Consider the following 16,826-nt stretch of genomic DNA (forward strand, 5'->3'; position numbering starts at 1 on the left):
CTCATTACCCTTCCCCGCCCCTCTGAGGGGGTTATCGCATTCCTGAGGGAGGTCACTCTCTCCTTGAGCGCTCTGTCTCCCCTCAGGTCACTGGTCCTTCCTGACTCTCTTGATAGGGTCATTCGTTTCCGAAGGAGAGGTCAACCCTTCCCCTTAGAGCCCATCTCCTTTGAGGGGGTGGCTCGTTCCACCACGCCCTCTCCGGGCAGTCATTATTCCTCTACCCCTCTCCTGAGGTGGTGTTGGGGGGGGTTGTCACTCGACCCCAAGGAGGAGGTCACCCCTTCTTCTCGGGCCCTAAACCCTCTGAGAAGGCCGCTCGTCCCCCGGCCCTCCTAAGGCAGCACTCGTACCGAGGGCAGGTCGGCCTTCCGCCCGGCCCCCTCCCCCGCGGGCCAGCGCCGCCTCCTTCCGGGCCCTCCTCACCGCGAACGGTGGCGCCGCGGGCCGGCCCGGCCTCCTGGGCGGGGCTCCGGGGCAGGGACGCGGCGGCGGGTCTGGCGGCCGGGCCCAGAGCGCGGAGCAGGGCGGCCGGGGGCGTCGGCGGAGGCGCGGGCCATGGCGGGCTGCTGCGCGGCGCTGGCCGCCTTCCTATTCGAGTACGACACGCCGCGCATCGTGCTCATCCGCAGCCGTAAAGTGGGGCTCATGAACCGGGCGGTGCAGCTGCTCATCCTGGCCTACGTCATCGGGTGAGCGCGGCCGCGGGCGCCGGCCCCGTGGGGCCCTGGGGACGGGGGGTGACCGACGGCCGGGAAGTCCCCCTCTGGGTCCCGGCCATGCACCTGCTCGTCCCGGCCTAAATCCTCGGGTGAGCCGCGAGCGCCCTCCAGGTGGGGTGCAGGGGACAGCGACCGGAGGCTGGTGACATATCCCTCCCCCGGACCCTAGCCACCAGGCGGACAGGCTCTGTGCCGGGCCCGGGGCCAAGAGGCTGCTGTGATGTTCAGTCTTAAAAGCAAAGCCTGACTACACCTTGATCCTCGCTAATTCTGCTTCTTGTCCTTCTGACTTGCTCCATGATGTCCTTTGGCTGGGGGTGGGAGAACTTTGCCCTAAACGTCTCAGTCTTTGCTCTTCACTTCCCATTCTGATGGTCTGCTGACCGAAACCAAAGTTTGGGGTTTACATTTTCTTCCTTTTGGGTCTGTGGCTTCCTGCCTTTTCCTTTGAGCACCATATGGTAACCCAAGATAATAGGTCACAGTTTCAAAAATCACTTAAAATTCAATTCCTTCGTTTTGTGGGACGGTTGGGGTTTTTGGTAAAGGTGCCTGCCTTATCCTCATCATTTCCCATGCTGCCTTCTTTATATGCCCTGCCACCATCAGTCCTCACCAAGTGCTTAGTTTTAATTGATGCAGCCATTACAATGGAATAAAACTTGAAAAAAAAGTGGAAATTAATTTACCAAATGGGCCTGCTTTCAAGACCCACCTGTGGTGTTACGGTGTCTACAGCTGCTGAACTGACAGACGTTATCTGCTCCAATGTTCCTTTTCTTAAAAGGCCTAATGCAGCGATCCCCAAACTGCACATAGAACCATTTGGAAATCTTTTTTAAAATATTTATTGATTGCTACCCTACCCAGATCTTCTGATTCATCTGCTCTAGAGTATGACCAGCTCCCCAAGTAATTCTGATGTGCAGCAAAGTTTAGGAACCAGTGTCCTAGTGTTTCCCAAACCTACCTAAACCGACCTGAAGACTCATTTGAGGGATTGTTTAAACTTAACAGACCCCACCCCCACCCCCACCCCTGACCCTGGGGTTAGGCATAGAATCTGTTAACACTGCCCAAGAGAATTCACATGATCTGGCAGGTTTGGCTTCTGCCATCTATCAGCGGAGCAGCAGTAGGTACTGATGGTATTCAATAAAATGCCTTTCCAGGTATGGACTCTACATCAGAACTACCTGGCCTACTTTGGACTCATTAAGTTGCATTAAGTACCATCACCACCAACTCCTTGCCCCCCGCCCCAGTGATTATGATGCACCCTTAAATTTTGAGACCCACTTCGAGCTGGTTAAATTCACATTGCTGGGTTGGACCTGAAGCATTTGGAATCTGGTGCTATCATGCAGCTTTTTCCTTTTGGCTTTTGCTGTTCATGGGTATCTGTAAAGTTCTTTGACATCTAGTTTAGGGTATGTGTAAAGTTCTAGATTCAGAAAGTATATCTGCACTTGTACAGTATGGTAGCCACTAGTCACATGTGGCTGTTGAGCACGTGAAGTGTTCCTACTCCAAATCGAGATGTGCTGTCACTGTAAAATGCACACCAGATGTTGAGAACATAGTACCAAAAAAACTTAAATATCACGTTAATACATATTACATAGATAACATGTTAAAATATATTGGATATATTGACTTACATAAAATATATCACTAAAATTAATTTTACCTGCTTCTTTTTACTTTTTAACGTGGCCACTAGAAATGTTGAAATGTGTGGCTCATGTTATGTTTCTGTTGGGCTGTGCAGCTTCCTAGGATTCCTGTGGAATGTCCTCTGTCTTGATTGTGAGGATTTTTTAAGCAGTTAAATGCTTTGCTTTTATCTACCTTGCTGTGATCAAATCTGACTCAGGATCTGAATTAAGGACTTAAAAAAAAACCAAAAACTTGTCTCTTCACTTCCTGACTCTGTTCATCTCGGTGTAATTCTGGTCTCTTTTGCTCATAGTGACCTGTTATCCTTCCTCAGAAAAGAGACTGAACACTCATTTCTTAGTTACCTAATTCTGTTATCAGTCCCATGATGAGGTAAGTTATTCACATGATTGGTGTGAAACTATGTGTCTCTGACTCAGCAACTCACTGTCCAGTCGGCTCTCCATATCTTCGGGCTCTGTATCCACAGAGTCAGTCAACCATGGATTGAAAATATTTTTTCAAGAAAATTCCAGAAAGTAAAGTTTGAATTTTCTGCTTACTGACAACTATTTACATAGCTTTTTTTGTTGAATTAGGTATTACAAGTAATCCAGAGATGATTTAAAATATAAGAGAGGATGTGCATAGGTTATATACAAATACTACACTGTTTTATGTAAGGTACTTGAGCATCCTTGGATTTTGGTATCCGCAGGAATCTTGGAACTCCCAATTTATCCCTTCCCACCCCCTTTACCCCCTTGGTAACCATAAGTTTGTTTACTCTGTCTGTGAGTCTGTTTCTGCTTTGTAGATAAGTTCATTGGTGTCTTCTTTTTTCTTTGTTTAGATTCCACATATGAGTGATATCATATGGTATTTTTCTTTCTCTTTCTCACTTACTTCACTTAGAATGATCTCCAGATCCATCCACGTTGCTGCCAATGGCATTATTTTATTGTTTTTTATGGCTGAGTAGTATTTCATTGTATAAATATATCACAGCTTCTCTATCTAGTCATCTGTCAGTGGATATTTAGGGTGCTTCCATGTCTTGGCTATTGTAAATAGTGCTGCTATGAACATTGGGGTGCATGTATCTTTTCAAATTAGAGTTCCCTCCAGATATATGCCCAGGAGTGGGATTGCTGGATCATATGGTAAGTCTATTTTTAGTTTTTTGAGGACTCTCCATGCTGTTTTCCATAATGGCTGCACCAAACTGCATTCCCACCAACAGTGTAGGAGGGTTCCCTTTTCTCCAATAGCCTCTCCAGCATTATTGTTTGTGGACTTTTGAATGATGGCCATTCTGACTGGTGTGAGGTGATAACCTCATTGTAGTTTTGATTTGCATTTCTCTGATAATTAGCGATATGGAGCATTTTTTCATGTGCCTATTGGGCATTTGTATGTCTTCATTGGAGAATTGCTTGTTTAGGTCTTCTGCCCATTTTTGGGTTGGGTTGTTTGTTAAGCTGTACCTAGCATTAATTCAAACTCATGGAATCCTAATGACCTATTATCTTGGGTTACCATATGGTGCTCAAAGGAAAAGATAGGAAGCCACAGACCCAAAAGGAAGAAAATGGAAATCCCAAACTTTGGTTTCGGTCAGCAGACCATCAGAATGGGAAGTGAAGAGCAAAGACTGAGACGTTTAGGGCAAAGTTCTGCCACCCCCAGCCAAAGAACATCATGCAGCAAGTCAGAAGGACAAGAAGCAGAATTAACCTAATGACAATATAAGAGGCCTGTTTGATTTTGTAGGTGGGTGTTTGTGTGGGAAAAAGGCTACCAGGAAACGGACTCTGTGGTCAGTTCAGTAACCACCAAAGCCAAGGGTGTGACTGTAACCAACACCTCTAAACTTGGATTCCGGATCTGGGATGTGGCTGATTACGTGATTCCACCTCAGGTAAACCTCCCAGTGTGACTGTCTAACGCTCAAGCCACTAGTTAGCTGCTTTCCCTTCAATTTTGCATCCTTGTCTAGTGACTGGCATTTCCAGAGTTCTAACATCACCAATGCCCAGACTGATTGTTTTAGTCCAAGAAAGCAGTGCAGACAGATCTCATTATGGCTTAGGGTCTAACAGGTAATATTAGTTGGCTATGTTTCTTCAGCCCTAAAACATTGCTGGCTTAAAAATAAGAAGCTTTCCATATGGAAAACTCCTTCTGTCTCAGCCCCTGAAAGGTGAAAAAGCAAATGTTTTAAATCTTGGGGGAAATTCAGGTGGAACGGTCACCTTTCCACATTTTGTATTTCCTTTATTGTAAAACCACAAGGTAAATCTTTTTTCACAGTGTTAAAACTTTTATCAGCGATTAGAGACCCGAAGCCAAATAAGAAGGAAACAGACAGGCCCAAATAGGATTCCATCAGGAACAAAGGGGAGGGAAGAAATTGTTTGATGCATCATCTTAGTCTCCTGTCTGCTAATCCAGAAAGCTCCAAGTTAAATATTGACTCTCTTTAACCAAATTGCTCCTGTGCTAGGGTGACTGAGGTGGCCAAATGCAGATAAGCTGCCAACTCTTGGCTCAGAGCAAGGACTTCAGAAACTCCTTTTTCTTCAAGTGTGTTCATATTCCCCTTGCCTCCTCAAGGGAAGGACCTCTTGGGGTGCCCAGAGAGAAGCCAGAGCTGATGACCCATAAAGGTCAAATGGAACAGGGGACTCATAGTTTGCTGGAGGTAGCTGGTCCTGTTGGCATGCCCCGTCTCAACAGAAGGACCTCTGCTTCCCAGGAAGCCTCGGCCTCGTCCCAGCAAGCTCTGGGAATATCACACTCAGACTGTTCACTAGACCCAGGGAAGGGTACGGCCCCCCGCTTCAGCCCCTCAGTGGAAAGGAACACATAGTAACTCTGCCTTCCTTGTCGGACTGGAGCTGGGGGCTGTGTGAGTACCACAGGGCTCTCTTCGTGAGCTTTCACGGTGGCCTGCTGCTCCTGCAGAGATGGAGCCCAGACATCTGTTTGTACCACACCTACTTGGCTCATCTCCAGGCTGAAATTTCCCTAAACTTAAAATCAATAAGAAATAGGAAACTAAAAATAAACCACACTGACCAGTTCAGGTCTAAGTCAGGAGAGATGTAAATACAAGGCAAGCAGTGTGTCTATACACAGAACACCTGGGAGCATGGCGGGGACCCAGGAGTCAGACCCGGACCTCCTGCCGCATCCTCATGCCTCCTTTTGTGGCCATTTCCTCCTCTCCCAACATGCTTTGGTCTAGTCCTTTCTCTGTAAGATGCCAGCTAGGGGGAAGGGCAATAGCTCAGTGGTAGAGTGTGTGCTTAGCATGCACAAGGTATCGGGTTCAATCCCCAGTACCTCCATTAAAAAAAGAAAGAAAGGAAGAAAAGAAAGAGGCCGACTATTCCCAGAACTTCCACCGCCTTGTCAGGCCGAGGGGTGGAGATGCTTACAGACCTCTTGGTCCCAGAGTCTCCCTAATGGCTCCCAGCGCTGACTCTGCTCTTGTCAGGATCCTGAAACACTGAGAGCATTTCATTTTAGAATGCCAGTCTCCAGGGAGGGGGAGGTCCAACTAGAATTTGCAGGGGTCCTTGTCTTTTATCCCTCATACTGGGAGGTCATTATCAGCAATTCTTCAGTCTCACCCCCAAGCAAACTGCTCTCCCGAAACTTTAAATCAACCATTTAGCACCTTCATACTTGGGAATAGTCCCTTCTCAAAGGGAAAAGTATCAATTGCTAACCCTGACTGGGTCTTCTCTAAAATGTTTTATGTATTTATTTTAGTTCCTCTTAGGAAAGAAAACCAGCCAAATTTGAGACCTTGGAGGCCTCGTGTTTTTGAGCCTCAGGGTAATATGGTTGGCAGAGGGTATTCTGAGCACTTATTGGCTCTTTTCCCTCAACATGTCAGAAATTCATGTATCATAATGGTAACAAGTTCAAAATGAAAAATTCGGTGACATTTAGTACATTCACCAGGTTATGTAACCATCACCCCAGTTTAATTCCAGAACATTTTCATCAGTCTAAAAGGAAACCCCCCAGTCATTAAGCAGTCACTCCCTTTTCCGCCTTTCCCCTCACCCCCATGAAACCACTAATCTACTTTCTGGATTTGTCTATTCTGGACATTTCACATCAATGGAATTGTTCACTCTGTGGCCTTTTATGTCCGGCTTCTTTGACCCAGCATCCTGTTTCTGAGGCTCATCCACATTGTAGCACGTGTCAGTGCTTCACTCCTTTTTATGGCTGAGCCATAGTCCATTACAGGCACAGACCAGAATTTGTTTATCCACTCATCTGTCCATAGACACTGGGTTGTTTCCACCTTTGGGCTATTATAAATGATGCTCTGTGAACACATGTATGCAAGTATTTGTTTGAGTCCCTGTTTTCAGTTAGGTTGTAAACTCTCATAGGCGAGTACAGGAGACCATAAGATTAGTGTTTTTAATAGCTTTCTGCCTGGCATTTGGGAGAAGTGAAAGGCACCGTCTCATGAAGGAACATCCGACTCTCCTCGTGGCTCTGCCTGGCTCCTCTGAAGGTAACACGCTGTGCTCTTTCCCCTCTGCCTGCTCTGCAGGAGGAGAACTCCCTCTTCATCATGACCAACATGATCTTCACGGTGAACCAGACCCAGGGCCTCTGTCCTGAGGTAGGCAGCTTCTCCATGAAGAGCCTTGGGCCTCACTGCCCCCTCTCCAAGCCTATCCTGAAGTGGGTGGGTCCAGGCCACGTGAAACCTGTTTTCACTGGTTCGTCTTTTTCCAGATTCCAGATAAGAAAACTGTGTGTAAATCAGATGCCGACTGTGCCGCTGGCTCTGCAGGCACCCAAAGTAGCGGTACGAGCCCCTGGCCCTGACCCTTCAGTAGATGCTTAGCCTGGGGAGGGCGGTCCCCGACCAGATTGCCTGCCTGTGGGCTCCTCTCATAGAGAAATCTCCAGGATGAAGAAATCCCCCACACTCCCCAGTGAGTGACCCTGGGTGAGCCTCGTGTCCAGAATGGGTCCCAAGACCCACTCAACAGTCACGTCTGTCATCTGCGCCCAGATCCTGCCCTGTACTGTGGCTGCGTGTCACCCGAGCCCTGTCACTGGGAAAGCAGAGATGTGGCTGGGACTCAGGCAACTCTCTTCCTCCAATTCGATTTTCTGGACGCTGTCTAAACCCCAGAATTGGAATAGCTTGAGATTGATTGCATAGAATTTTGCATAGGAGGCGAGCTTCCAATCTGCCTCACAGAGGTAGAAAGTAGGAGACCCCCGTACACCTGGGTCTCCCTCACCCCTCTAGGAGTCGCAACAGGAAGGTGCGTGCTGTTCAATGAGACGGTGAAGACATGTGAGGTGGCAGCCTGGTGCCCGGTGGAGGACGACGCACAAGTGCCAAAGTGAGTCCTGCCCAAGGGACGGAAGTGACCTGGTCTCAGACCTGAGGGAGGCGGCCGGGGAGTGAAGCCTGAGTGTCATGGCTTTGTGCTCTTGGTGACTCTGTGTAGTCAGGCTTCTCTAGGGTGGTGGTTTTCAGCCACAAGGCAGCAACCATCAGGGGCGAGAGGGCCACAGTGTTTATCACTCATGATAAGAGTGCAGATGACATACCTATGTTAGGACTCTGTCACTTGCAAGTAACTGACAGGAAACAGTTCTCAGTGCCTTAAACAGGTGTGTACACACACGCACGCACGCACGCAGGCACACATGCGGTGGGCAGTTTATTGTTCAACTAACCACAGAGATCCAAGCATGGCTAGATCTGGGGCTCAAAGGACAGCGTCGGAGCCTCCATCTGTTGGCTCTGCTTCCCTCTCCGTGTTGGTTCCATCTGCAGGACCCAGCGTGTAGTCCCAGGTCTCCCTGCCCAGCTAGCTGCCCATAGAGATTCTAGTCCTGTCCATCTTCACAGCTTCACCATCTCTGTCAGCCCTTCCAGCCCATCACTGCGGCTGGGGACGGATTTTGCTTGTGGTCCTGGGTCACATGCCTTTCCAGCTAGGGGTGGAGTCAGACCACCCACCCAAATGACACAGGCCGGGAGTGGGGGAGGTGTGGCTTCTAGCGGAAATGTGCAATTCTGTTACCAGAAAAAGGGGGAACAGATGCTGGGCAGGAGAATTATTAATGTCTCTTAAAGTGTGTTTTATAAACTAGAGTAGGTTCGAGGGTGGCCTGGAGTAACATTCTTCCTGGGTACGATCTGCTGTGCTGTGAGTGGGTGGAGTTCAAGCTAATGCTCTTAGAATTGCTTGCCACCCAGGCCTTTCCTGCTCAGAGTTCAGACTCAGGCCTAGATAAGCCCAAGGGAGCGGGTAACCGCGTGAACCTCATCGTGGGTGTATTGTAACAGAAGGCAAGGCTGAGAACCACTGATGTAGAGATTGCTGAGGGCAGCAGCTCAGGCCAGGGAATGAAATACTTGGCGACAAGGAATCCTAACATTTTAGAGCTGGAGAGAATCTCAATACAGGAGCCAGTGGCCACATGCGGCTCCCGAGCACTTGAAATGTGTTTGCTGGATCCAAAATGAGCTTTCAGAGTAAACTACACTCCAGATTCTGAAGACTTATTATTTTTTTTTTTAAATGCAGTATCTCATTAATAACATTCTATGTTGTTTACTTGTTGGAGTAATATTTTAAGTATATTGGGTTATTATAGAAAAGTTACCTGCACTTGTTTCTTTTTACTTTTTAATGTGGCAACTTGGAAACTTTAAATTACAGTAAGGTTTGTGTCTCGCAGTGTATTTTCACCGGACAGCATGGTTCTAGATCTAATCCAGTGCAGGATGAGTTTTAAGTGCACACAAAATACATGAAATAACATTGAGTCCCACGGAGAAAGCCATTCCCATTTCCACTCTTATTCAGCCCCTAGCTGATATCAAGGAGGAAATCCTGGCTTGGATTATCTTCAGTACCTTTCTGTCCCTTGCTGATTCCATTTCTCACCAAGAGGAAGCCCCAGGTTCTGCACCTGGGGCAGACAAAGGTATTAACCACAACTTGTAGTAACATTGTTCTGACTTTGTTATACTTATTAGAATGAAGACCCCTGACTTGTGGCAAACAATATTTTTATGGTCCTGATGGAAAGTTTTATTTCATAATGAATGTCAATAAAAAAGTGAGTTGATCCTGAAGGTGGAAAATAACCCAAATGTCCATCAACAGATGGTGGTGAACACGTACAATGGAATGTTATTCAGCCATAAAAAGGAATGTGCTCTGGCACGTGCTGCCACGTAGATGATCCCTGAAGACATGATGCTGAGTGAAAGAAGCCAGACACAGAAAAGTCACATACTATCTGAGTCCATCCACATGAAATATCCAGTATAGACAAATCCGTAGAGACAGAAAGTAGATTGATGGTTCCCCAGGGCTGAGCAGAGGGGAGAACGGACAGTAACTGCTTAATGGGTAAGCAGTTTCCTTAGGGGACGACAAAAATGTTCTGGAACCAGACAGTGGCGATGTTGTACAACACTGCGAATGTGTTGAACACTTTAAAATGGTTAGTTCTATGTTCTTTGAATTTCACCTCAATTTTTCTTAAAGATAGGTTAATCTTAATGACGGGTATTGCGTGTGAGGTACACGGAAGTGGGGGAAGGCCGTGGTGTAGGGAATGACAGGAAACCCTGATATAATCCATGCTCCTGACACAGGGACGAGGAAACTTGAAGCCCCAAGAGAAATGCCTCGTCAAGGCCTTTCCTTGTCAGCTGTGGCGAGAGGCTCAGCTGTCCTGGTTGTGTGGCCTTTGCACTGGCCTTGCTCCTCTCTCAGGGTGGGTGGGAAGGACTGCTGGTGTTGTTCCTGACCTCGAAGATTCCACCCGGATCAGGGGAGGCCCCCCCCCAACAGAGGTCAGCCTCCGGGGCCAGCGTCTCCCATAGAAACCCACCAACACGGTGGGGTGCCCCTGGGGACAGCTTCAGCCACACTGTCAGGAGGCGCTGCCGTGACGCTCCCGCGAGCAGGTGGTGCACCAGCAGACACGCACTCTTCCTGTACTTCTAAGCGGTCAGGACCCAGCCTGTAGGTGAATTGACCTTCGCTTTCGCTTGTAAAGCTGGATCTGCTGAGCAGTCCTGGGAACACCTGAGGGAGGTAAGGCCTGAAACCCAGCAGCTGCTGGAGAATGAGTTCTAGTGAGGTCACCAGGCACCAGCCCTCATGATGTTAGCTGTTCCTCAGGTTTTTAAATTCTTGCCGCCTCGGGGAAGAGGCCCTGCCCTTCCCTGACAGGAAGAAACCAGAAGCTTCCGTTTACAGTCTCCTCTCTTGACCTAGTGTGCATGCACAAAATGCTGGAAATGTTTCACTTTTTTCTTGACAAAACGACATTGTCAGACACACGTGTTTGTGCTTTTAAAAAACATTACCTAGGTATGTTATAAGTGTGCGTATGTTTGTACTTTTATTAACAACGTGTTACAATTTTTTTCAGACCTGCTTTTTTAAAGGCTGCAGAAAACTTCACTCTTTTGGTCAAGAACAACATCTGGTACCCCAAATTTAACTTCAGCAAGTAAGTGCTGGCCAGCCGGGTGAGTTCGCCAGTATCTTGGAGGAACATCCGGCTCTTCTGTGAGGTTTCCTTGCTCCTATGTTCTGCTTCCTCCCGACTGTAGGAGGAATATTCTTCCCAACATCACCACTGCCCACCTCAAATCATGCATTTATGATGCTGCAACAGATCCCTTCTGCCCCATATTCCGACTTGGCAAAATAGTGGAGGACGCAGGGCACAGCTTCCAGGACATGGCCGTCGAGGTAGGTGCCGGGCCTGCCTTCTCTGACCCGGTCTCTGACACATCTGCTTCCAGAACGGGCTCTGAGGAAAGCTTGCTCCGTCTTTGCTCACAATCCACAGGGGGGCATCATGGGCATCCAGATCAAATGGGACTGCAACCTGGACAGAGCCGCCTCCCTCTGCCTGCCCAAGTACTCCTTCCGCCGCCTGGACACCCGGGACGTGGACCACAACGTGTCCCCAGGCTACAATTTCAGGTGGCCGTGAGCTGGGGCCCTGTTTCTCACGTGTTAGAGGTGACGGTAGCTGGATCACTCCCCAGTGGGGGCCTCCGCGCCCACCAGAGACCAGCACTCAGGCAGCACCCCTAGGGCGGGGGAAAGGCGTGCTCCAGGGAGAGTGGTCCCAGCAGGGCTCAGGGCCCCCTGGCCTGTGAAAGCCCTCCTTGCCTCCTCCTGCCTCAGAAAACCATTTGCGCAGCACCCGAGAGAGGCTGTCTGCTGAACTGGGGCCAGCCCCAGCCAAGGCCTCTGCTCACTCGTTTTGAGGAGTGGATGAGCTTGTGGTCTTCCAGTCCAGGGGACTCTTGGGCCTGACCCACAGATTGGCTGCTGAATCTCCAGGGTGCAGGGGTCGCAGGTTTTAGCCTCAGGAAAAGCCTTTGCTGGTACCTTCCTGCTGGAGGCTCTGGGTGTTCGTCCCCTAGAGCTGCCGTAACACGTGGCCACAAACTGGGTGGCTTGAAATGGCAAGAATCTATTCTCTTAGTTCTGGAGGCTAGAAGCCCAAAATGAATGTGCCAGCCAGCCAGGCTCCTTCCTTGCCTCTTCCAGCTTCTGGTGGCTCCCGACGATCCTTGGTGGTCCTTGGCTTGGAGGTGCACGCCCCCAGTCTCTGGCTCTGTCGTCACATGGCCTTCTCTTCCGTGTCTGTGTCTGTGTCCTCTCTCTTATGGATACCAGGCATCTCAAATTCGGGGTCCACCCTAATCCAGCACGGCTTCATCTTAACTAATTACATCTGCAAAGATCCTATTTCCAAGTAAGGTCATGTTCACAGGTTCTGGGCAGACATGAATTTGGGGGACAATATTCAAACCAGTACGGCTAGTAGGCTGATAAGAGGGCCATGGGACCAGGGTCATATTTGCCACTTTCTTGAGGCAGTAAACTCTGTTGCCACATATATTTTCATGTGCCCTTTGTGGTATCTTCCACACTTGCAGCCACTCTCAGACACAAGCCCCAGGAGGGACCACCTGAGCAGGTCCGCGGTGCTCTTGGGCCGCACTTGTCTCCCTCTAGTGGTAGAATCAAGTGCATGCAGGATCTGCTGTCCTGTTGAACCATCTGGTCTCATGATAGCAGGGCAGATACTTGCATTTTTCCCTAGGAAGGGAGTCACATTTGCATTGCTCCATCTCTGCAGTTACACAGTTCTCGTAGGAACCACCGTGGAAAACCTCAGGTTTGGATTGGGACCCCAGAACGGAGAGAAGCCAATGGGACCCTCAGGAGGACACCCATCCCTCCAACCTCTGCCAGCATTGGGCCCCACCCGGGTTCGCAGGCCTGGACTGTGGCATGGAAGTTGTGGGCCAGACAGATCACAGGCCGAGAGCTTAGGCTCCTCGTGGCTGCCCTGTGTAACACAGGCAGCAAATGGTATCGGTCTCAGTGGCTGTCCTGCCACCATCCCCCCTCGTATTCTTTTTAGGTGGCTTATTGAGCTATAATTCACATACTACACAGTTCCTCCGTGCAAAGTGTTAGAATTCAGTTGTTTTTAGTATATGCACAGAGTTGTGCGACTATTACCATAGTCAATTTTAGCACGTTTTCATCACCTCAGAAAGAAACCCTGGGCCTTCTAGCTGTCACCTCTCTCTCCCCATCTACCTCAGCCCCTGGTAATCAGTAGTCTGCCTTCCAGGGGTTTGCCTCTTCCGGACGTTCATATGAATGGACTTATACAACGTGTGGCCTTCTGTGACTGGCTTCTTTCACTTAGCATCATGTTTTTTTTTTTTCAAGGTTCATTTGTGTTGTAGCATTTATCACTACTTCATCTTTTTGTAAGGCCATTGTGTGGACATGCCACATTTTGTTTATCCACTCCTCCGACTGATGGATCGATGGCTCTTTAGAAAAAATAATCCTCTGCTGATGCTCGGTCCCCCACTCACAAAGCAGCCCTGGAGATTGTTGCTGGCTGGTCACGTTCTGTTAGTGGCCAGCGTCTCCTCGAGAGAAGCAGAGGGCTCGGCTATGTCAGGAAGGCCTCTCAGAGCAAAAAGTTCCAGTTTGAAGTCACAGAAGGTGAGAGTGACTGTGGAGGGAGGATCTCTTCACGTGGCCCTTGGCCAGCATTCCCGACCCTCTGCCCTGTGGGCCCTGGCGCCCCCCTCCTCAGCGGGCCAGCCCTCCTGCGCGGCTCACGTTTGCCGGGAGAGGCCCTGAGGTGCTGAGTGTGGTCCGCTCAACAGGCAGAGGGAATCATGCCAACGCCACCAGAGCCTCGGGAGTTCCGCCCCGACACCCCTTGCCCCGGGCCTCTGCAGCAAGCAGGTCGGCCACCGTCTCAGCCGCCCTGTGCCTTTTCCCTCTAACCGGCCTCCTTTCCCAGGTTTGCCAAGTACTACCACGACCCGACCGGCACCGAGCACCGCACACTCATCAAAGCCTACGGCATCCGTTTCGACATCATCGTGTTTGGAAAGGTAGCGGGGCCGCTGGCTGCCCTCGTTCAGAGCCCACTGGTCCTCCTCTGTGTTGGCCAGAGCGAAGGGACTTTCTCCCTACCCCCACCCAACTCCTTTTTCTTTTTCTCCCATCATTTGCAGGCCGGGAAATTTGACATCATCCCAACCATGATCAACATCGGCTCCGGCTTGGCACTCTTAGGGGTGGTGAGTGACTCAGACCTCTCTGGCCACCCCCCGGGGCTGGGGCCCTCCTCAGCGAGTGGTTAGCACGGCGAGTTGACACCCTCCCCTGGTGTCCTGGTTCTTCCTCTTGACCCCAGACTTGTTCCCCTTCCCCATCCCCACCAGCCTCCACCTTTACTTCTCCAAGATCTCGCCCCTAAGGCCTAACCTCCTCCCGAGAGACAGGAGACTTTCCTTTCCCTGAAAGACCCCAGGCTCCGCAGGAAGGGCGTGCACGGAGTAAGAGGGGCCCAAGCATCCTGGCTCGTTCTTTCTCGCCCTGTGCTGCATTCAGGCGACAGTGCTGTGTGATGTCATAGTCCTCTACTGCATGAAGAAGAGATACTACTATCGGGAGAAGAAATACAAATATGTGGAAGATTACGAGCAGGTAGGCCACCTCCTGAACTCCCAGCAGGCAGGAGGATCCCAGCGCCAAACCTCACCTGCCCCTGGTACCAGTGCTGAGAGCGCCCGATGCGTTTCTGTGTGCCATCGGCCCAGGCGGTCCCATGCCTCTCTTGCCATCTGCTTCATCTCTAGACCATCTGTACTGGTATTAACTTCGTACTTTTCTTCAAATGGACGCACTCTTTAACATCTAGCTTCATTTGAATGAGTGGTGTCTTAGGTTAGTTATGATAATGGATACCATGACAACATCTATGTCCACACTCTACTTAAATTCGCCTTGCAGAGCAAGAGGGGTTGGGTACCAGGCTGAGACCCCTGTGCCAGGACCGACTCAAGTCTGCTCAATAATGAAGGGCTGTCCAGATGTCCTCGGGAAAAGAGTCTGGTTCTCACCTGTGCCAAATGGTCCAGGACTGCCTGTGGGCAGCACGTGCTGGGTGTACATTTATCCATAAGCATATCAATAAGGTGCATGTTGTTCTTTGCAGAGTCTTGGCAGTGAGACGCACCCGTGATGACCACCCAGCACCTGGACTCGCCATGGCTGTCATCAGAGCACAGCGAGGAGGAAGAAAAGGCTGCCATGTCACCCCAGAGAAAGTTCCAGATCTGAACTTTCAGTCTCCACAAGTACTGCAGGGATGCCCGATGCTCCCGTGTTTTGTGTGCGGGGTCTGCCGAGTAAACCACTCTGCACAGTGGGTCACCTTCCGTCCATGGTGGGGTCACCTCTGCTGCTCCTTCAGTCTGGGGTCCTTGGGGCAAGCTCTGGCCCAAGGGCAGGGATGCTGCTGTCCCTGCAGGGCTGGAGCCTTCTCCAGGGCTGGCTCTCCTTAGGAGCTCCCATCTGCAGCCCACTGCGAGACAGGCCCAGTCTTCCGAGGCCCAGCAGCTCTGTTCAAGCACTTTAGAAGGAAAAGCAGGACGCCTGCGTGTGCTCGGGGCCCCTCCGCTCGCCGGGGCTGCCCTTCCTCTTCCCCTGACCGGAGACCTCAACCCGCCATCATGATGCGGAGCTCCTGTTTCCCCTTTGAGAAGAGCAACACTGAGACGAAGGAGGACCAAACATTAAAGCAAATGATTTTCTTAATCTCCGTCTGTGTGTTTTCACAGCGTGAGCGAGAACTTTCCTTCCTTCCCGTTTGCTTCCACCAGTAGATCCATTTGCTATCCCAGCTCACTGTGCTGAAACAGTCTGCTGATGGAGCTTAGGCATTTTTTTCCCCTACTTTCACTGTCTCTTAATGGCCTAGGAATTTTGATCTTCAGTAGCTTGTGTTCTTACGGAGTTTTTTAGCGAGATTTTTTTTCTGTGCTGACTACTTGTGTTACCTGCACTTCCATTTTTACATAAAAGTGTGGCTCTGCACTGTAGGGAACACAATTTTAGGTGGTATGCAAGTGGCTTTTCCTCCCTCCTCCCCATCTGCTTTCCAGAGGTCTCCAGCCAGAAGTCACACCACCTACGCCTACCTTGCCCCCGTTTGAAATGCTGATGAAGCTATTTCAGGCATAGTCTTCACACCCACTTCATTCTGCGTCAGGCGCTCAGGATCTCCCTAAAGAACGACGCCCCTCCTCCTTGTCATCAATTCATTTCCAACTACGGAAGGGAACGTTTATTTTAGAGGTGCTCTGCTTCTGCGGGATAAGTGACCAACCTTGGCTTTTCTTGCTTTTAGGGGGAAAAAATGGGTTTTCTGAATCCCTTGGGAAAAGCTCGGATTCATGCTACCTTTTTGAAAAAATGCTTGCTTGAACACACAGGGCACGTGGAGCTGGAATTTTTAGGGATGACTTCTTATCTTGCAGGTGAAGAAGTAATGTTTACTGGAGTGAGGGGGACTTCTTTGGGCCTCCCTTTCTCTAAGGTGGAGCGCTAAGGCCAGGTGGGATGCGGGGTGGGGGTGGGTTGCTGTTTTACTTACCAGAGTCATCCTGCGTTCAGCTACACCGCCGCCTGGTTGGCACTCCTTGGCGCTGCCTTTTAAGCAGGGACCCTTCTACCCTGCATCCATAGATGAGCTTCCAGGAGGCTCTGAAACCCCTAAAACTCTGCAAAGTGATGCACCGGTATGGACTTCTTCTTGCCTTCATCAGATTCTCAGTGGGGCCTTTGAATAGGAACACCTGCTCTTGATGCTGAAGGCCAGTATTTCAGTGTTGCATTTTGCAGTGATGGAACAGGAATCTTTCAGACTTCATTTGCTGCCCCTTGATAGGAGACAGCTGAAGTTCAAAGCCAGGAAAACAATGCTGTGGGCTGGATTCACATTTGGAACTCAGGGGCCCCTCGGCCTGCAGTCTGGAGAAAACAGCAGTTCTAAATCAGACGCCAT

General features: G+C 49.9%; 3 protein-coding genes across 9 annotated transcripts in view; 1 reads left to right on the plus strand and 2 right to left on the minus strand.

Annotated features, from left to right (window-relative positions):
• The window catches only part of IFT81 (intraflagellar transport 81), a 158,261-nt gene extending 157,742 nt beyond the window's left edge, over nt 1–519 (minus strand). For all 5 annotated transcript variants that reach the window (XM_031442660.2, XM_031442656.2, XM_031442662.2 and 2 more), the window contains exon 1: nt 427–519. The gene's annotated coding sequence lies outside the window, so the exon portion shown is untranslated. The remainder of the gene's footprint in view (nt 1–426) is intronic.
• Nucleotides 487–15,577, plus strand: P2RX4 (purinergic receptor P2X 4). Of its 2 annotated transcripts, XM_031442670.2 has the most exons (12): nt 550–692; nt 4,155–4,302; nt 6,967–7,038; nt 7,155–7,227; nt 7,681–7,777; nt 10,842–10,922; nt 11,026–11,167; nt 11,268–11,404; nt 13,773–13,866; nt 13,990–14,055; nt 14,369–14,464; nt 14,976–15,577. In XM_031442670.2, exons 1-12 carry the CDS (start codon nt 559–561, stop codon nt 15,000–15,002), a joined length of 1,167 nt encoding a protein of 388 aa, XP_031298530.1. In that variant the 5' UTR covers nt 550–558; the 3' UTR covers nt 15,003–15,577. The 2 variants fall into 2 exon arrangements, with proteins under 2 accessions (XP_064337314.1, XP_031298530.1); XM_064481244.1 differs by lacking the exons at nt 13,773–13,866; nt 13,990–14,055; nt 14,369–14,464; nt 14,976–15,577 and adding an exon at nt 13,181–13,319 and having other exon boundaries at nt 487–692.
• The window catches only part of CAMKK2 (calcium/calmodulin dependent protein kinase kinase 2), a 52,359-nt gene continuing 47,335 nt past the window's right edge, over nt 11,803–16,826 (minus strand). Inside the window, exons 18-19 of one of the 2 annotated variants that reach the window (XR_010378596.1) lie at nt 16,416–16,792; nt 11,803–16,090 (exon numbers count right to left, since the gene is read on the minus strand). The gene's annotated coding sequence lies outside the window, so the exon portion shown is untranslated. Of the gene's footprint in view, nt 16,793–16,826 lie in introns of both variants that reach the window. The other variant, XR_010378595.1, reaches the window with a different exon arrangement.

Source organism: Camelus dromedarius, chromosome 31 (assembly GCF_036321535.1).
Source record: "Camelus dromedarius isolate mCamDro1 chromosome 31, mCamDro1.pat, whole genome shotgun sequence".
Taxonomy (NCBI): domain Eukaryota; kingdom Metazoa; phylum Chordata; class Mammalia; order Artiodactyla; family Camelidae; genus Camelus; species Camelus dromedarius.

What these genes read in the sequence shown, in the direction of transcription:
- P2RX4 (XM_031442670.2), top strand. Translation starts at nt 559, where the DNA reads ATGGCGGGCTGCTGCGCGGCGCTGGCCGCCTTCCTATTCGAGTACGAC. An exon ending in ATCCTGGCCTACGTCATCGG is followed by an intron (nt 693 to 4,154) that starts GTGAGCGCGGCC and finishes TTGATTTTGTAG; the next exon opens with GTGGGTGTTTGTGTGGGAAA. An exon ending in GCTTGGCACTCTTAGGGGTG is followed by an intron (nt 14,056 to 14,368) that starts GTGAGTGACTCA and finishes TGCTGCATTCAG; the next exon opens with GCGACAGTGCTGTGTGATGT.